This window comes from Melospiza melodia, chromosome 19 (genome assembly GCF_035770615.1).
Source record: "Melospiza melodia melodia isolate bMelMel2 chromosome 19, bMelMel2.pri, whole genome shotgun sequence".
NCBI classification, from domain to species: Eukaryota; Metazoa; Chordata; class Aves; order Passeriformes; family Passerellidae; genus Melospiza; species Melospiza melodia.
This window is the reverse complement of record NC_086212.1, coordinates 9,454,205-9,470,700: the sequence shown is the minus strand read 5'-3', so window position 1 is coordinate 9,470,700 and position 16,496 is coordinate 9,454,205. Positions and strand designations below refer to the sequence as shown.

The 16,496-nt window shown below is 54.0% G+C and overlaps 1 protein-coding gene across 4 annotated transcripts in view; it reads left to right on the top strand.

The window, feature by feature from the left end:
• The first annotated feature begins 218 nt into the window (after positions 1-218).
• The window catches only part of ZNF512B (zinc finger protein 512B), a 30,258-nt gene continuing 13,980 nt past the window's right edge, over positions 219-16,496 (top strand). Inside the window, exons 1-12 of one of the 4 annotated variants that reach the window (XM_063172450.1) lie at positions 219-299; positions 4,400-4,522; positions 5,493-5,572; positions 6,323-6,451; positions 6,801-6,973; positions 7,138-7,391; positions 8,171-8,242; positions 10,220-10,354; positions 11,667-11,791; positions 14,182-14,274; positions 15,056-15,154; positions 15,839-16,009. In XM_063172450.1, coding sequence (XP_063028520.1) covers positions 4,402-4,522; positions 5,493-5,572; positions 6,323-6,451; positions 6,801-6,973; positions 7,138-7,391; positions 8,171-8,242; positions 10,220-10,354; positions 11,667-11,791; positions 14,182-14,274; positions 15,056-15,154; positions 15,839-16,009 — 1,452 coding nt within the window. In that variant the 5' untranslated portion in view covers positions 219-299; positions 4,400-4,401. Of the gene's footprint in view, positions 300-482; positions 542-4,399; positions 4,523-5,492; positions 5,573-6,322; positions 6,452-6,800; positions 6,974-7,137; positions 7,392-8,170; positions 8,243-10,219; positions 10,355-11,666; positions 11,792-14,181; positions 14,275-15,055; positions 15,155-15,838; positions 16,127-16,496 lie in introns of those variants that run through there. The other 3 variants (XM_063172446.1, XM_063172447.1, XM_063172449.1) reach the window with 3 other exon arrangements.

Below are 16,496 nucleotides of genomic sequence, written 5' to 3'. Positions count from 1 at the left end.
ACGGTGGGCAGGACACGGTGCCCGCACCCCGGGGTGTGACAGAGGCCAGACAGCCCGGAGGTGCGGAGGGCAGCTAGGCACCCTGCCCGCATCCCGCATCCCGCATCCCGCATCCCGCGGAGGCAGCGCAGCGCAGCCCTGCCCGCACCGGGCTCCGGCCGCACCTGCCCAGGTCAGCCCGGTGCGGGGGGCGCTGCCCCGTCCCGCCCTCCCGGGGCGGCGCCCCCGCCCGTCCTCCCGGTGCCGATCCCGGTGCCGGTCCCGGAACCAGGCGAGGCCGGAGCGGCCCGGTGGCGGCGGTGAGGGGCGCGGGGCGGGCCGGGCCGGGCCGGGCGGGGCGGGGAGCGCGCATGAGCCGCGGCGGCGGCGGCGGCGGCGGCGGCGAGGGGCGGGCGGGAGCGCGGCAGCGGAGCGCGGCGCCGCCGCGGGTGTGGGCGCGCCGGGAGCCCCGCACGGCGGCCCGGGGGCGGCGGGCGGCACCGCCTGGCCGGCCGGGGGGTGCCGGCCCTGCGCGCCCCGCACCGCGGCCCGGCCCGCCGAGGTAAGCACCGAGCGGCCCCCGGCCCGCCCGGCCCCGCGGCGGGGACCCCCGCGCCCCGCTCCGCTCCGCTCCGCTCCGCCCGCCGCCGCGTCGCCATTTTGCCGCTCGCTCTTCCCCTCCCGGAGCGCGGCCGGGCCGGGCCGGGCCCTCCGTCCCCTGGCTGCCGGGCCCGGCCCGCGGGGAAGCCCCGGCCGCCTCCCGGGGATGGGGCGCGGGCCCGCGGGGTGACAGGCCCGGGCGGCGCTGCCCGCGGGGTGACAGCGGGGAGGGGCAGCGAGGGGACGCGGGCGGCTCGGCCGGGCCGGGAGGTGACAGGACAGAGGTTCCCCTGCCCGGGAGGTGACAGCGGCAGCGGGCAGGGCAGAGCTCCCCGCGTCCCGGAGGTGACAGCGGCAGCGGGCAGAGCTCCCCGCACCCGCTGACCCCCGGGACAGGGGGCACCCCAGTGCCCGCGGCTCGGTGCGGGCTCATTGTCTGCCAGGCATGTGCGGGCGCTTCTCCCTTCTTCATGTCAGTGCCCGGGGACGGAGAGGGGAGGGACGGGATAACGCGCCTCGAACAGAAACTTTACACCCTCAAAAGCCTCGTCTGCGCCTGGCCAGAGCCATGTGCGGCAGGAGCGGGGTGTGCGGCCTCGGGTGAGGCTCTCCCTCGGTGGGTGTCACTCGGTTTGGGTGACAGCGGCGGGATGCGCCGTGTCCCTCCGGGGCTGCCCGGCTGCCTGCCGTGCCCAGGGAGGCAGCGGCTCGCAGGGCTTCATCCGCCACGTGCTTCCCTCTCGGGGAAACCTCCAGCGAGGGCGATTCTTCGAGAGGAAGCCTCTCCCTCCGCTGCCTTGTCTTTATTCACTGCAAGTTTTTCCCAGCATCTCCGGTTCTGCCAGGAGTTCATGGGAGGGAGCACATCTCCTCTGACAGTGACAGGGATGGCAGTGCCCTTTGGCATCCATCATCTGTGCTGGCACACGGCTTGTCCTGGGACAGGCAGCTCCCTTGGCTTTTGGTGTTCGGTGCCTCTGTTGGTAAATTATTGATGATAGGTGGAGAAGATTGACAGGTGACCAGGCAGTTGTCATGCAGCAAAGTCCATCCATAGGGATGGGACTGAGGTGGGAATCCCGTCAGGAAAACTTGTGGTCATGGCCAGCAGGTGACTTTCTGCTGGTAAGGACGTTGTGAGAGGGTTGCAGCCATCCCTGGCTGCGTACATGCTCCTTCAGGCCTTATCCAAATTAATGAGCAGGCATTTCTGCATAGAATTATTTCCCCTTTCCCATTCTCTGCCAAATTTCCTGCTGCACAGGCCTGCCAGTGGCTTGGGAACAGTGCCTTTCATTCCCAAATGTCACTTTCCCCTTCCCACAGCCATGAGTTTCCTCCTTCCCTTTGCTCCCAGCAATACCAGCTTGGCCTTCACTCATCACGTTTCGGTGCCTGCATTCACAGGAGCTTTTTTCCCCCGGGAGCTGGAGTGAGATGTTTCAAAAATGTTGCCACAAAGTTCTAAAAAGTTACCTGGAAAGAGCTGGAGACCTCATAAGATGTTCCCCGGCCCAGCCTTCCCGCACCACATCCCACCCCTGGCTCATGACCAGAACCTGTGGATGCCTTCTCTTCCCATTACCAGTTGCAAAAGAGTTTTCAACAAAACCTTAAGGAAAGTGTGGAAGAGCACAGGCTGTTGCCTATTTTCAGTGTGTGATACTCAAAAATGAGCGAGAAGTTTGAACATTACCAGAAACCCCCACAATGGGCTGATTTTTGCCCTGTGGCTCCTGGACAATACCTCTGTGATCCCTGGGGTTGTTTCAGTGGCCAAGGAGTGGATTTTGGCTCTTGCTGACAGGTTTATGAGATTTTTATTTTTCATTTGGTTAAAAAATAATGGGAAAAATGCAAAGGAGTATTTGGTGTGGAAAAACAGAAGATTCAGAACCTCTTAAGCTGGGCAGAGAGGATTCCTTTGAGGGGACAGATGTGTTCAGGGGGATGAGAGGTGTCCAGCTGCTGGAGCAGGGCTGAGCTGGGCACTTTGGATGTTTTGGGAAGGGAGAGTTGGGAGGGTGCTCACTGGTGTGCAGTGTCATGAGGTGCAGGAGGAGAGCACCAGAGATGTCAACAGGGTCTGTCCTGGCTGTCACTCTTTGCGTGTCACCTCGAGCTGGCCAGCGAGGCAGGCAGGGAGGTTCTGTGCTCCATCCCCCATGGCATTTTGGCACTAGCCCTGGCTGGATAGAGGTGTCAGTTGTGTGGATTTCCCCTCGGTTTTCACCCCATTGTAAGCACACAAATCTTGTCTTCAGCTTTCACTTCACTGGTTTCTCGTGAGTTTTTTTTCCCCCTTTTTCCTTTGAGCAGCTTGAGTGAGGGTTGCTCAGAGGTGCCAGGACCCAGCATGGGAAGGAAGGGGACTGGCACTTTTGTCCCTGGAGGACTGGGGACAGTGGCAGTGCCCACACTGATGGGAGTGGAGCAGCGATTTGGGAAGGAACCACAGGGACCCCTCTCTGTGCCTGCTCCGGAAAGGAGCTGCTGTCAGGCAGGCTACAAACTCCTACCCAGCTCTCCCACCAAAAGAGCCCAAATTAGTTGAATCAGCGATCCCCATGTTCAGCACCAAATGCCACAGAACCAGTTGCCAAGCTGGAATTTCTCACTTGATCCGATTAACCTTTGTGCCCATGCAAACAACCACCACATATGTGTCACCAGCCAAGCACATGCTGGAAGCTTTTGCCAGCTCTTGGAGCATGTGGGCTGCATCCCACATGGAAAGTCCCTGATCCTACACGGAAAGTCCCTGGGGACACCTCAGAAAGAACAGCTGGACCCTCCTGTCCCATATGTTGGTGGCGTGGCTGGCAATCTGGCCACACAGGAGATGCTCCTCCATCCTCTGGGCATGAGGACAGACAGGATGAGTGTGGATGCTTTTTGGAATCAGCTCCTTCAAGTTAAATGATGCTAAACATGTGGGAGGAACTGCAGGTGATGAGTCAAATCCGTGTTTTAAAAAACGCATGGGTGAACATCAGCATCCCATCCCAGCCAAGATCTCAAGGCCATGGTGGTCCAAAGAATCTCTTCCCAAGGGCCTTATGTTCTCATTGTGGAGGCATGGAGGACTTCTTTTTCCCAAATCCATATATGGATCTCCATATCCATCTCCCAGAGCAGCCCCCATCCTCAGATGTGCCTTTGCTTGTGCTGTCGGGAGGGGAAGAAGGAACTTGAAGCCGGAGGCAGAGCCAGTCATGCCGTGGGCTTCCTCTTGGCACTGCTGAATGGAGGGGTGTCCTAGTGCCCACTTCCATCAGGAGTGAGAGTGGGCCTTGTGCGATAATTCCTGACGTTCATTATTTATAGAGAAGCCAAATTGAATTATTAATACGAAAAATTCAGATAACATTAACAATTCTCAGTTTATAACAGTTTCCCATTAATAAGGAAAATTGGAAATTTATCATTACATCTGTTCATTAAAACTCACTATTTTTTTTTTTTTTTTGCTTTTGGTGTCTTAAATCAAAGCGGAGAAATAAACGAAGAGGAAAAGCCATTTATTCACTCCTTCTCTGGGCAAAGCCAGCCCATAATTTTGAATAAAGTCTTTGCCATTGTATGTGAAGGGGAAGCCAGGCTGTAATGAAAGCAGCTTTCCAGCCATGTCTGTGGCGTTCCTCAACTGTAGAACAAATACTCGGAAGCACGTCCCGTTTCTTCTCTTTGTGGGAATCTTGAAGCTGCGTGATGGTTTTCTCATTTCCCTCCCTCCCTCCCCAGCAGCTCTCCTTGCTCTCACCATGTGTTGTTCCCAGCTCCGAGGAGTGAATTTTAACGCCTCCCCTGCTTCTTTCAGAGATGGCGGATTCCTATACCTGTAAAGGTGGAAGGAAAACTGCAGGCTCTAACAAACCCACTGCCAGCAAAGAAAGCAGGACAGAGACGAGGATAAACCCACCGGCAGAGCTGCCCAAGCTGGGTAAGGAGCTGATTTGTCCTTTCAGTGGAGGTGGATGGGGCAGAGAGGATGAGCCCAGAGGCAGGAGCTGAGGGGTGGCTGCCAAAACAAGTGCCTGGGTCTCGATGTGCCTGCTCCTCACTTTGACTCACCAGTGAGGGCTGTGCTGGCCAAAAAGCCCCAGCTCTGAGAGCTGGTTGCTGGGAGCAGGAGGGGAGGGATGGAGATGGTCTCTCCCTTCGGAGAGGCGTGTGTCTGGCTTAACGAGATGGGTGTCTCGCCGCCCATTTATCGTGTTGGTAGCTAAGTGCTACATCAAAGGATGGAAAGGCTTAAATGAGTTCAGGCCATCTGCTGCCTCCCGTGTCGCGGCCCCCGGGATGGAGGCTTGCTGGCGTACAAGCCCCAGGGGACCCTCACACTAAGGGCTGTCACGCTGATGGATGGCTGATTTCTCTATCCAGGAATCTCCAGGCCAAGGAGATTTTTCCTCCTGTCTCTTTATGCTGGGCAGATCCCCTCTATGAGAGAGGGTCCCACTGCCTTTACCTTGCTACCTGCGCCCCTGGGGAGGGTTGGACCCCAGCGATGCAGCTCAGATGGGGCTTCCAAAATCAGTGACTTTGTGGGCAAATGTGTGTGCCCTAAATGTTTCCCAGATGCCACTGTTACCTTGAGGGGATTAAAGTCATAATTGCAAACAGAGGAGGATAAGTTATTGCTAAAGGGAATGAACTCCAGCTGTCTGCAATATGAACACGCCTGTGTTCAGGAGACTGCTTTTCCCTATGTCACGTCTTATCAGCACCTCATTTGCAGGGGAGCTGGAATTGCCTTCCAGAGGGGCATCTCCAGCCTTGCTAGGACAGACAATGGCTAGCCTAGAGCTGAGGGTGCAAGGCAGGGAGCAGGGAGCTGGGGCTGGGCAGCAGAATTATTGGGACAGTGGCTCCTCTGGCACAGCTGGTGATTGTGCTGTGTCTGTTTGCAGGAAATGCAACCAGTGACAAAACTGAAGGCAGGAAGAAAGGAAGACCCAAGGCTGAGAACCAGGCGCTGAAAGACATCCCTGTAAGACCTCACACACTCCAGTCCCTGCTTCACTCCATCTGACATGCCCTGCACTGTACACTCCAGCCAGCCCTATTCCACTGTGGTTTAGTCTTCAGAGCAACCTCGTCTTGGGCTGAGCAAGATCTTGGTCCCTCAACCCCTACATGCAGGCACCCATTACTTTCCAAAGCCCTGGTTAAGGAGCTGTACCCCTTTCCAGCCTTGCTTTCCCAGGGCCATGTCCAGATGACTGGATCCCGTCACAGCCATGTCAGGCTTGGCTAATGAGCCAGCAGCAATGGCAAGGGGGTGATTTATTCCCTGCAGAGTTGTGCAGTTTAATTCCTGCCTGGTAGCATGGACAACACATGAAGCAGTTTGTCATGAGAGCAGGGGCATGGGGTGATTTACGGACTAGATGAAATGTGGGGTGATTAAATCAGCCAGGTGACTTCAGGCCTGATTTATTCCCCAGCCTGGTAGGGAGTGTGTGTGTGCTCTGGGAAGCACGGCAAGGTAAAGCCTCAGCAGGAACCATTAGCCTGTGGAGCCTGCAGCATCTGTCCCAGCAGCTCTCACTGGAGTGAGCACTGATACACTGAAACACATCCCTGGGGTCCTCTTCATGACTGGTGGTGGAAGGTGGAAAGGATGGATGGGAATGATCAGAGGTCCCATGTGTCCTCCCAGCTCCTTTGGGATGCATCAGCACACACACAGGCACAGGGTGCTCTTCACTCAGCTAGCTCTTGTTTCTCCTATTCCCAGCTCCCCCTGATGAACCAGTGGAAGGACGAATTCAAAGCCCACTCCAGGGTGAAATGTCCCAATTCAGGCTGCTGGCTGGAGTTCCCCAGCATTTATGGCTTGAAGTACCACTATCAGCGCTGCCAGGGGGTAAGGAGACTGCAGAACTGTCTGTCCTTTCCAGTGGCTGGCTCTTCCATTACCATCTGCAGGGTAAAGCTGCTCTCAGGCCTTAAACACCAGGAAAAACATGAGATTAAAACGAGGAAATGGGAGGGCAGAGTTGGGCCAGGAGCAGTTTATGAGGTGAGTGTGTGAGAGGAACTGAGATCTCTGCAGCTCAGTGTGAGGTCTGGCCCAGAGGGATCATGGACTCTGGGTAATAGTTTGGAAGGGCAGAAGGGTATTACACATGATTTATGTTCATGCCTGTGTCAGAAAAAGCCTCTCTTTTGTAATCTAACATCTGTGCTCACCTGTCTCTCCCTGCTCCTCTCAGGGTGCAATCTCAGAGAAGCTGACATACTCATGCTCGTACTGCGAAGCTGCCTTCACCTCCAAAACCCAGCTGGAAAAGCATCGGCTCTGGAATCACTTGGACCGGCCAGTGCCAACCAGCAAAGCAGAAAACAAAGTGCCCAAGGCCATTGGGAAGAGCAGTGGAAAGAAAAGGTACCAGGCTGTGGCTGGGCTGCATGGCAGTGGCACGGGGATGGTTGGGAGAAGGGGAACATGCCTGCCTCCATTCCTACAACCTGGGCTGGCGAGGGGGGAGAGGTGTCAGGACACTTGTCTAACAAGCCCTCTTTAAACAAGCCCTCTGTGCTTTGCCCTAGACCTGCTGAGAGTTCAGCTTGCCCCACCATCCATCCCAAACAGGCAAAGATGGAAAAAGCCGTGGCCCAGGAGCACGCGGAGAACGGCGAGTGCCTGGCGGAGAGCCGGGAGAGCAAGGAGTTCCAGATTGCAGCAGCTGAGGCCATGGCAGCTGCCACCCCCACGGCCAAGTCCTCCAGTGGCAAGGATGTCGGGCAGCAGCGGGGCAGCCAGGCCTCCCTGCAGGAGGAAGACCCCGAGAGGATGAAGCACAGTAAGATTAGAGCCCAGGGCTACGCTGGTTCAGAAGGTGTCCCACAGGAAGGGGATCTGCTGCAGCCAACACTGCTGAGAGTGTCTCTGATTCCAAGGGGTGGCCAAGCCTTGTTTCCAGACCTTGATAACTTGCCCTGCTCTCCAGTTTCTTGCAGCTTCACTGGGAGTTAAAACCCCATTGTAGCTCTGGTGGAAATATTTCTAAAGGACCTGTGTGATGGTTGGATTCAATGATCTTAGAGATCTTTCCAACCTTAACAATCCTATGATAGGATTGGAAATGGGTGGAATTCCTGGCAGCACAGCAAGCTGCTGTGTCAGCCTGTCTGTCCTGAGTGTTTGAGGTTAAACCAGGATGGTTCTGGCAAACCCATCTTCCTGAAGGATTGGGGCAGGGTGAGGAATCTCTATCTGTCCATGGCCACTGCTGAGCTGCTGTAGGGCAGTGGTTGTCCCCACTATGGTTTCCACTGCTTGCAACACCAAAGCAAACCACCACAGCCACATAGCCACATGTGGGAGCTGCTTAGCTTTTGCACTAGACAGAGCCACCACTTTTACTCATTGAATTAATCCTGAATAACAGATTTATCCTGGTTTTGTGGAGTGGGAAGCAGCAGTCTGTTGGTGTTTAGTGGGTGGGTACTTCATCTGACAGCCTTTGACCCACTCCTAACATGGAGTATGTGCCCACCCTATGCCCCAGGACTGATGAATCCCCCTGGCAGTACAGTTATTTGACCAAATCTCTCTCTCTGTTTCTCTCTTTTGAGTCAGGAAGGAAACAGAAAACTCCTAAGAAGTTTACGGGGGAGCAGCCATCCATCTCGGGGACATTTGGACTGAAAGGTAATACAGGACAGCTCTGGGCAGCTGTAGGTTGTACCTTCTCCCCGGGGCATTGCAGGGAAGTCCCTTCCCCAAGGGAGGGGCTACTTGTGATGGAGCCAAAGCCTGAGGATCTCACACTGGAGGAGCTGGCACCTTTTACCATGAGAGAGCCATGAAGGGTGTGATGGTGGTCACAAGGGTTTTCGGGATGAGAGAGAGACAAGAATGTTGATTCTATGATCAGAAGGCTTGATTTATTACTTTGTGATATATATATTACATTATGACTATACTAAAAAGAAATAAAAGGAAAAGTTCTTTGAAGGCTAGCTAAGCTAAGAATAGAAAAGAAAGAATGAATAACAAAGATCTGTCTCTCGGCAGAGAGCGAGAGCAGCTCCGCCGATAGTGGTTAGTAAAATCTAAATATCTACAAGAGACTAATCACAGATCTACCTGTTGCATTCCACAGCAGCAGATAACCCTTGTTTACACTTTGTTGCTGAAACTTCTCAGCTTTAGCAGGAAAAATCCTAATGAAAGGATTTTAATGAAAAGTTGTCTGCAACAAAGGGAGTGAAAAGCAGCAGCAGAGCTGGGACTGATTAACCCTGTCTGCTCTGCTCTGGATCTTGGCACTGGGAAATGAGGGGACAGAGGAAAGGATCTGGGTATGTTCATGTGTAACACAAGAGTAACGAGCTGCTGACACCAGTGAGATATGAGAAACATCATCTCACCAGCATCCCACCATGCTGCGTGCCGCAGCGCTTCCAGCGGCGTCGGAAGGAACTCTGCTGCGTAGAGCGGCTCGTGACGCACCCATCCCTCAGCCTCCCTCTCCTGGGCTGGTCGCCCACGTTCAGGAGAATGAATCCAAGGCAGAGGAGACATGTTGCCGGGATGTTTGCTGAGAGGAGGCCCAGGAATTGGCTGCTGCAGCCTGACAAAGCAAGAGCAAGTGGGACTTTGGTCATGCTCCATAAATACACCCAAATGGGCTCGGGAAGGAGGGGGAAATCCTGGAGCATCCCTGGAATGAGAGCAACTGGATTCAGGCTGACTATGAGATATGTTCAGCCAGAGAAATAGGAGGCAGATTTCCAGGCACTGCAGGAGGCAGCACCTTCCAGTATGAGGCACTCGGGGGAGAGGCACTAATGGCTTTGAAGGAATTGAACACTGACAAGCAGGCTGGTTGTGGTCTCTGTGATTTCCTTTCCTCTGGCTCCTGGGAAGTCTGGGCTTGTTTCCCTTATCCTCCCCACGGAGGTGCTGCTGGAGGCTGAACCATCTGCTGTTGGCTCCTGGAGAACAAGGTGTCCCCATGACCCAGTGCCTCAGATGGGAGGTGAAGATGGGGCAGGGGTCTGCCTGTGCTCCCCAAGCTCCACGTGGCAGTCACTGCCCAAAGACAAGGGTGCCCCAGCACGTCATGGGGTGCTGTCTCCATTCAGACCCTGGGTTTGCAAGAGTCACAGACCCCAGGTTTAGGGGGATGTGGATCTGACCCTGGTAGTCACCTCATTGCCTCCAGCACCTTCTGTGGAAGCTCAGGCACGGGGCTGAGCTGCAGAAGGATTTGGAGATCCAGGGGAGTTAAACAGCCTTTCCAGTGCAGGAACATCAGCAGGAACATCCCTTTTACACACTGAACTTGCTGTTCCAATTCCCTCCTTCAGTTTCTTGCAAAACACCCTATTACCTTCACCCCAGCCTGTCTGCCTGGCTGGAGGCATCCTACTTCACTTTGCCACAGAGTTTCCATAGTTCATAAACTTGTGTTGGGGAAAATGATGCTGTTTGTAAAACACCACAAGCTGTTAGAATATTGCTTGTCATAATTATGGACCTGAGCCTACATGTACAGCCTTGGCAGACATGCAGCCAGCTCAGTGTCCCTGGCTTAGAGGGAGAGATTTTTTTACCTGTTAAATGTGAATTGCTCTGAAGGCATTAAAGTAAGTAGTGAACAAAAATCCTCTTTCTTTACAGGTCTTGTCAAAGCAGAGGACAAAGCAAAAGCTCATCGAGCCAAGAAGCTGGAGGGAAATGCCAACATGGAGGAGCTGAAAAAGAAACCTCCAGGAGTTGGTGTGAAGAAGGAAACACCTGTGCATCCACCAGCAGGTGAGGCTGGTGGGGGCAAAGCACAGGCAACAGCTCTGTGTGCAGTTTAGCTCCTTTTCTGTGCACTGCCCCAAGCCTGAATGGTCCCTACCTTCATGCCTCCATCCCCACCTTCACCTGCAGCTTGTGGTCCCCACACCCTCTTGGCCCAGCGGGTTGTTTGCTGAGTGAGTTTTCTGTCAGGTTTGCAGGAGAACCAGCACAAAGTCAGAGGTAGGAGCACACAACTCCTGCCCTTTTGAGCTATAACACAGATGAGGAAACAGCCACTGCTGCTAAAATATTGGTGCTGCCACAACTGACGTCCTGAGGAGCACCTTACCTTCAGTTCACTGCCAGGTCAATGTGATGAAAGTGCTGGGAGTTAAGAGCCAAGTTCCACCTGGCTTCACTGTGAGTCAGCATGTGACCCGTGTGATGATAGCATTTTTCTAACATCATTCCCATGAATGACACCAGTGCATAGCTGTGAGCATAATTATTCCTTGCCTGAGCCTCGAGGTGCAGCCTACACCCAGCACAGGTTGCTTGCTTTCCCTGAGAGCTCTGACAGCAGGAGGAACGCAGGATGTGCAAGATAAACACAGCTGCAGTGCCTTGCACTACTTTCAAATTCAAATAAACGACTCTCTGATCTCACAGCCATGCAAGAGCATCCAAATAAACAGACTTGGTGGATTTTATTCAGCCCAGGCTTCCCTTGCTGGAAGGCCAGCGCTGCTCTGCTGAGAACACAGTGTGAACTCTGGGCCTGGGAGCTGCTTTTGGCCCCACATATCTCTTATTTTGGGTTTTTTTAGGACCAGTCACAGCCATTCAAATAAACAGATGCCTGGAAGCCAGCAGTCCCCAGCTTCCTCCGTGTCTGTCAGAAGAGGAGGGCCAGGGAAGCTTTCCAGGCACACGTCCGGATGGAGCTGAGACGCTCACCTTTGTTTCACTCCCGCTAATTGTTTCACTTGGCAGGGGGAAGTTATTCCAAGCAGGGCAGGATCAGGTGGCTGGGGGCATCATCATCTTTTTATAACTCCCAGTGTGCAGGATACCAGAGTGGTTGGAAGGACCTGGGTCTTTCCCCAGGTCACCAGGTCTGGTAACTCCACATAAAATTGACCCAGTGACCCAGTTTACTTGGGCAGCTGCAGGAGAGTGGGAGAGGCAGTGCTGCATTGTTCATGTCCAGTTTTGGCTTTGCCTGGGAGAGCCTCTCTTTTTTTAATATCAGGAACTTTCCCACTTCACTGCTTTTCAACTTATCAAATCAAGCAGCTGAGGCAGGTTGGATGTAACACCTCTTTCTCTCCCTCATCAGCAAACCCCGAGGACCAGTGGCAGCGGGAGATCAGCGAGAAAGGGGAAGTTTGCTGTCCAACCTGCAGTGTTATAACCAGGAAAACAATTGTGGGACTCAAGAAACACATGGATGTCTGCCAGAAAGTAAGGCCTTGCTTTATTCAGTCAAACACATGGATTTTGGGGAGGAATGGATGTGTATGTGTGCCTCTCATAAATGTGTAGTGATGCTTCTAAAACCTTTCTCAGCTGTGTTTGATAGAACACTTGTTGGTCATCTTCAGCTTGCTGGCTGGCTTACATTGACCCAGAGGGATTTGGACACTAATTCTCAGCAATTCTGAATCCCTTTGCCCCAGTGTCTCAACAGAGTCAGGTATTTCTAGTAGCTAAAGGAATAGTTTTAAGGCTGGAGAGATTGTTGGGACTGTCTCTAATCTGGCCTCCCCTGGAGCCCTGGCTGTGGGGTTTCACTGTGTGCTGTATCAGACCAGATAAACTGGTTGCATGAGAGCGTGTCTCAGGGAGACTCTGAGCCTGGATGTGCTCAGGCAGGCTGTCAGGATGCAGGAGTTCAGTAATGGTGCAGTGAAAAATTGTCTCTGTGCCACTCCACCATCCATCAGAGCACAGGATTACATCTTCATCCGTCACCTGGTGGAGCCGTCACCACAGAAAGCCAACGTGGGATCGATGCCTCCTGCTTTGAAAATATGTGGCTGGGCTTTGATTCCACATTCATTTGCTGTAAATGCTTCCCCAGCCATTGCCTTGCTGTTGATACAGCAGTGGGAGGCTGCTCTCCCTCCCAAACCCTACAGCAGTCCTACAGAATCCTGCCGCCTCCACTATTCTCCTGGCCTCAGTGGAGCAGGGATCCTGGCCATCACTGGTCATATTTCCTCCACTTTGGAGCATCTCCCAGGCCAGGCTGGCTGTGTGCAGGCTGCACAGCCAGATGACCTGCTGAGCAGGGCTCTGCTGGAGCAGTCAGCGGTGTCTTCCCTGCTGGAAATATGCCAGCCCTATATTCAGCTGAAGATCTCGGGCTCCAGCCCTTGGAGTGGGTGTTGTGTCACACTTCCTGAGAGGGAGAGTCCTTGCCAGAGCTGGCTGTGCTGCTCTGGGAGCTGGGATGCTTCATGGAAACCAGACAGGACAGTCCCTAAGCTCCAGGTGTGTGACCAGAGGTCCAGCTCTCAGCATTCCATCTCTGAGATAAACCTGTGGCACAACCTGAGTGAGACCCTGCTGCTACAGCCACGTGGGATCCCTATCAGAGCCAGCCTGGGGTTGAGGCACCCCCTCTTTTTAATGACTGATATATTCCTTAGCTGGACAATGGGAAAAGGATTTGCAGGCTCCCAAAACTCTTATTAAGAAAAAGGAGCAGTCTGCACTAAGCAGTCTGCTTAGGGACTTGTTTCCTTTGGTTTTGGAAAGGAAATAAGGGATGAAGAGGGTTGCAACGTGCTTGGGCCTGAAGGAGGCAGGGGCAGTTATATACTCCTGGTATCCCAGGTGGGAGGGCTTGTTGGAATGTGGACATGGTATGTTTTTAAGTGTTGACCAGAGTAAATCCCAGGTTAGCTGCTAGTGGCATATAATGGGTCAAGGAGCTGTTACCATCCACCTTGTTAGGATGAAGTGCTTGGGTCTGGGACAAGATTAACTGATGGGAGTACAGGTGCCATGAGTCACTCCCAATTGACTGCAGTGAGTCTATTCTTCATTTTCCCGGAGTTCCATAATGAGGAGAGATTTGCAGATCCATCTTCATTGCCTCTTCAGCTTTTAGTTCAGTCTTGCTTCTCCTTCACCACTCTCCCTTCAATCATCTGGCAGGAGAAGCAGGAATGACCATGGCTGGCCGGGCACTGGCTCCCTGTTGAGATACTCTGTCTCCTGGTGCCCAGAGCATGAACCTCCTGAACCAGTAAATTCTGGTCCCTGCCTCAGTAAAAGCCAAGATCTGTTCACCCACTGTGCAAGTGCCCCTTGTACCTTGGGGTGTGCAGTTAATGCATCTCCCCACACACTCAGGAGGTCGAGTTGGGTCAAACAGCAGGGCAACGAGAGGTAGAAAATATCCTCCTGTGATTGTGTCCTTAATTTCACACAGCCCAGGCACCCAGAAATTGCACTGTATGCCAGGATCTGTCTTACTTAACAGGACTGCAGAGCACAGTCCACTGGCATTGGTAGATCAAAGCTTCTTCTCTCTCTAACCCTTTAACAGGAAGAGTAAGACGCCAGATCCAGATGTTTTCAGCCAGTGAGGCTTTAAATCTAAATCCAAAATGGAATGTTTTCCAAAAATTGGGGCATGTGGATTTGATAACAGTATCCTGGACAACAGAGAGAAAACTCTGAGCTGCAGGCAGGGCCTGGGATGGGAAACAGGGGTGCTGTGTTGCCTGCTGGGTCCCACCACTGAGGTACAGCTCCAGCAACAGCCACCCATGGGGTTATTGACCAGCAGCAGCCCTTGGGAGGATGTGGCCTGTCTGGTGACTTGCCTTTAATTCCTTCAGCTGCAGGATGCCTTGAAGTGTCAGCACTGCAAAAAGCAGTTCAAGTCCAAAGCTGGGCTGAATTACCACACCATGGCTGAACACGTCAGCAAGGTAAGGGAGCTGGGCTGTGCTCGTCTTGGGCCTCCTTTATCCGTGCAGGTGAGGAAGCCATCCATCAGAAGTCCTCTCTCCATGATCTTTGTAAAGGAGGGATCCACCTTTGGAGCATTTCACACACTGCTCAGCCTGGATGGTGGCCTTCCCCCTTCCTCCTCTGGTAGTGAGTTAGGCTCCTGTTGATCCTGATAAGTAGAGCAGAGGACTGAAAAAATAAAACAGGGTTTCAGATCCCAGCATGGGGAAGATCTGGTGAGTATGGTGAGGTGGATTTTGAGTGGCAAAGCTCTGCCTCCAAAACTGTGCCTGCAAATCTGGGACTGATGGGTTCTGCCTTGCACAAATCTCAAAATCTGATCTTTAGCTCTTCAATGTGCATGGGAGAAGCAGCCACAAAATTTATCATGAATAAATTTTGTACATTTCTGAGATACCAGGGCAAGGCATAACTACATTTCTGTATGTCCCATGCTTACCAGTTGTGACTTGTCTTTTACCTGTGCCTTAACCTCCTGCTCTTCAGTCTTGCTGGTGAATCCTCTGTGCAGGAACTGCTCCTGGGTTTCTCAGCTGGCCCTTTGGGTGTGATCACAAGAAAGGCCTGAGCAGATCCAGCACATACCAACGAAGCAGTGGGAGATCCAGCTCTCCTAGTGAGAGGTTCCCTCCAGCCCAGGGCAGCTCCCTGCAAGGCAGGGCTTTACCATCCACTCCTGGCACAGAGGACATGAGTAAATGGTTGACTCTGTCGCTTCTGTTACTTCCTTGTTTCCAGCCTGTTCCTGTGGAAACCGCTGGACTTGGTGAACAGGAAGAGCGGGAAAGGCTGAGGAAAGTGCTAAAGCAGATGGGAAAACTGAAATGCCCCAATGAGGTACGAGAACAATTCTTGTTTCTCGTTCTGTGAAAAAGTGGAAGGAGAGAGTCCCATGCAGAAGGGGACATGTACTCTGCAGGCATCCCTTGGCATGTGCTCAGCGTTTCCACCTTAGCTCAGCCATCCCAATCCCTGTCCCAGTGGCTCTGTGCACTCCAGCAATGGGACAGCCCTGCAGGAGGGTGGGCACAGGGCAGACTGAGGAGCGCTGGAGGGCAGGTTCTGCCTCCTGAGCTCAGGAAGGAGCACAGCCTGTCCTGGGCACAGCATAAAACCAAACCACACCAAAAGCAGAGCCAGCGGGTTGCAGACAAGTCACGAACAGGTAAGGGAGGCGTGTGGCAGAGGTTTGTCCCGCGGGTGTGCTTTGCTCTCCCTTCAGGCAGCGCCTCCCCAGTGCCTTCCCCTCCCGCTGCCTGCTGTGTGTCTGTGCAGAGAGCTCTGCCCGTGTGTTGGGGCAGGGAGTGCCGGGGCGGGGACAGCTCCTCCCATCCCTCCAGGGCATTGCCTGTTGTGCTTGTGCCTGGCTCTTTGGGAACTGTCAAATTCCCCAGCACTTGGACAGGATGGGTTGGCAGAGCTGCTCTCCAGAGTGGGCTCCCTGGAGAAACGGCACCCCAACCTTTTGGCCACGTGAAACCCCAACCCTGCTCAACCTTCCCCTTCTCCCCATCTCCATAGGGCTGCGTGGCCAACTTCTCCAGCCTGATGGGCTACCAGTACCACCAGAAGCGGTGTGGCAAGCAGCTTGCCGAGGCCGACAAGCCCGTGTTCAGCTGCCCACACTGCGGCAAGAAGTACAAATCCAAGGCTGGCCACGACTATCACGTGCGGTCAGAGCACACGGCCTCGGTGAGCCCCCCGGAGGCCCCCGCGGCCCGAGGAGCGGGGCCATCCCCCCCCGGGGGGGACTGCAGAGCTGCGGAGCCCGTGGGCAGGACCGAGCCGGGCAGGGCCGGGCCGGGCAAGGCAGGTGCAGCCGTCGGGCCGGTGTTGTTTTCTCCCTCAAATCACCATGCACGTGTGTTGTACCATGCAGTGCTGGGGGGAACAGGGTGCACCCTCCTCCACCCCTCCAAAAATGCTGTTTTATGGGAGTGGTCAGCAGCATTGCCTTTCCCCAGTGCCCACAGGGCTTTGCTGCAGCCCACCCTGCATCTATGCTGTGCAGGAATAAAAAACCAGACCTCAGGCCGCTCCCTCACAAGCGCCGGCTGCTTGCCAGTGCTGGGGTGGCAGGCTCTATCCCTGGGGAGCATCCCTTTCTGTTGTGTTGATCCCTACTGACAGTGCATCCAACGTTAATCACTCCCTAAATCTAATAACTGGAGACATTTAT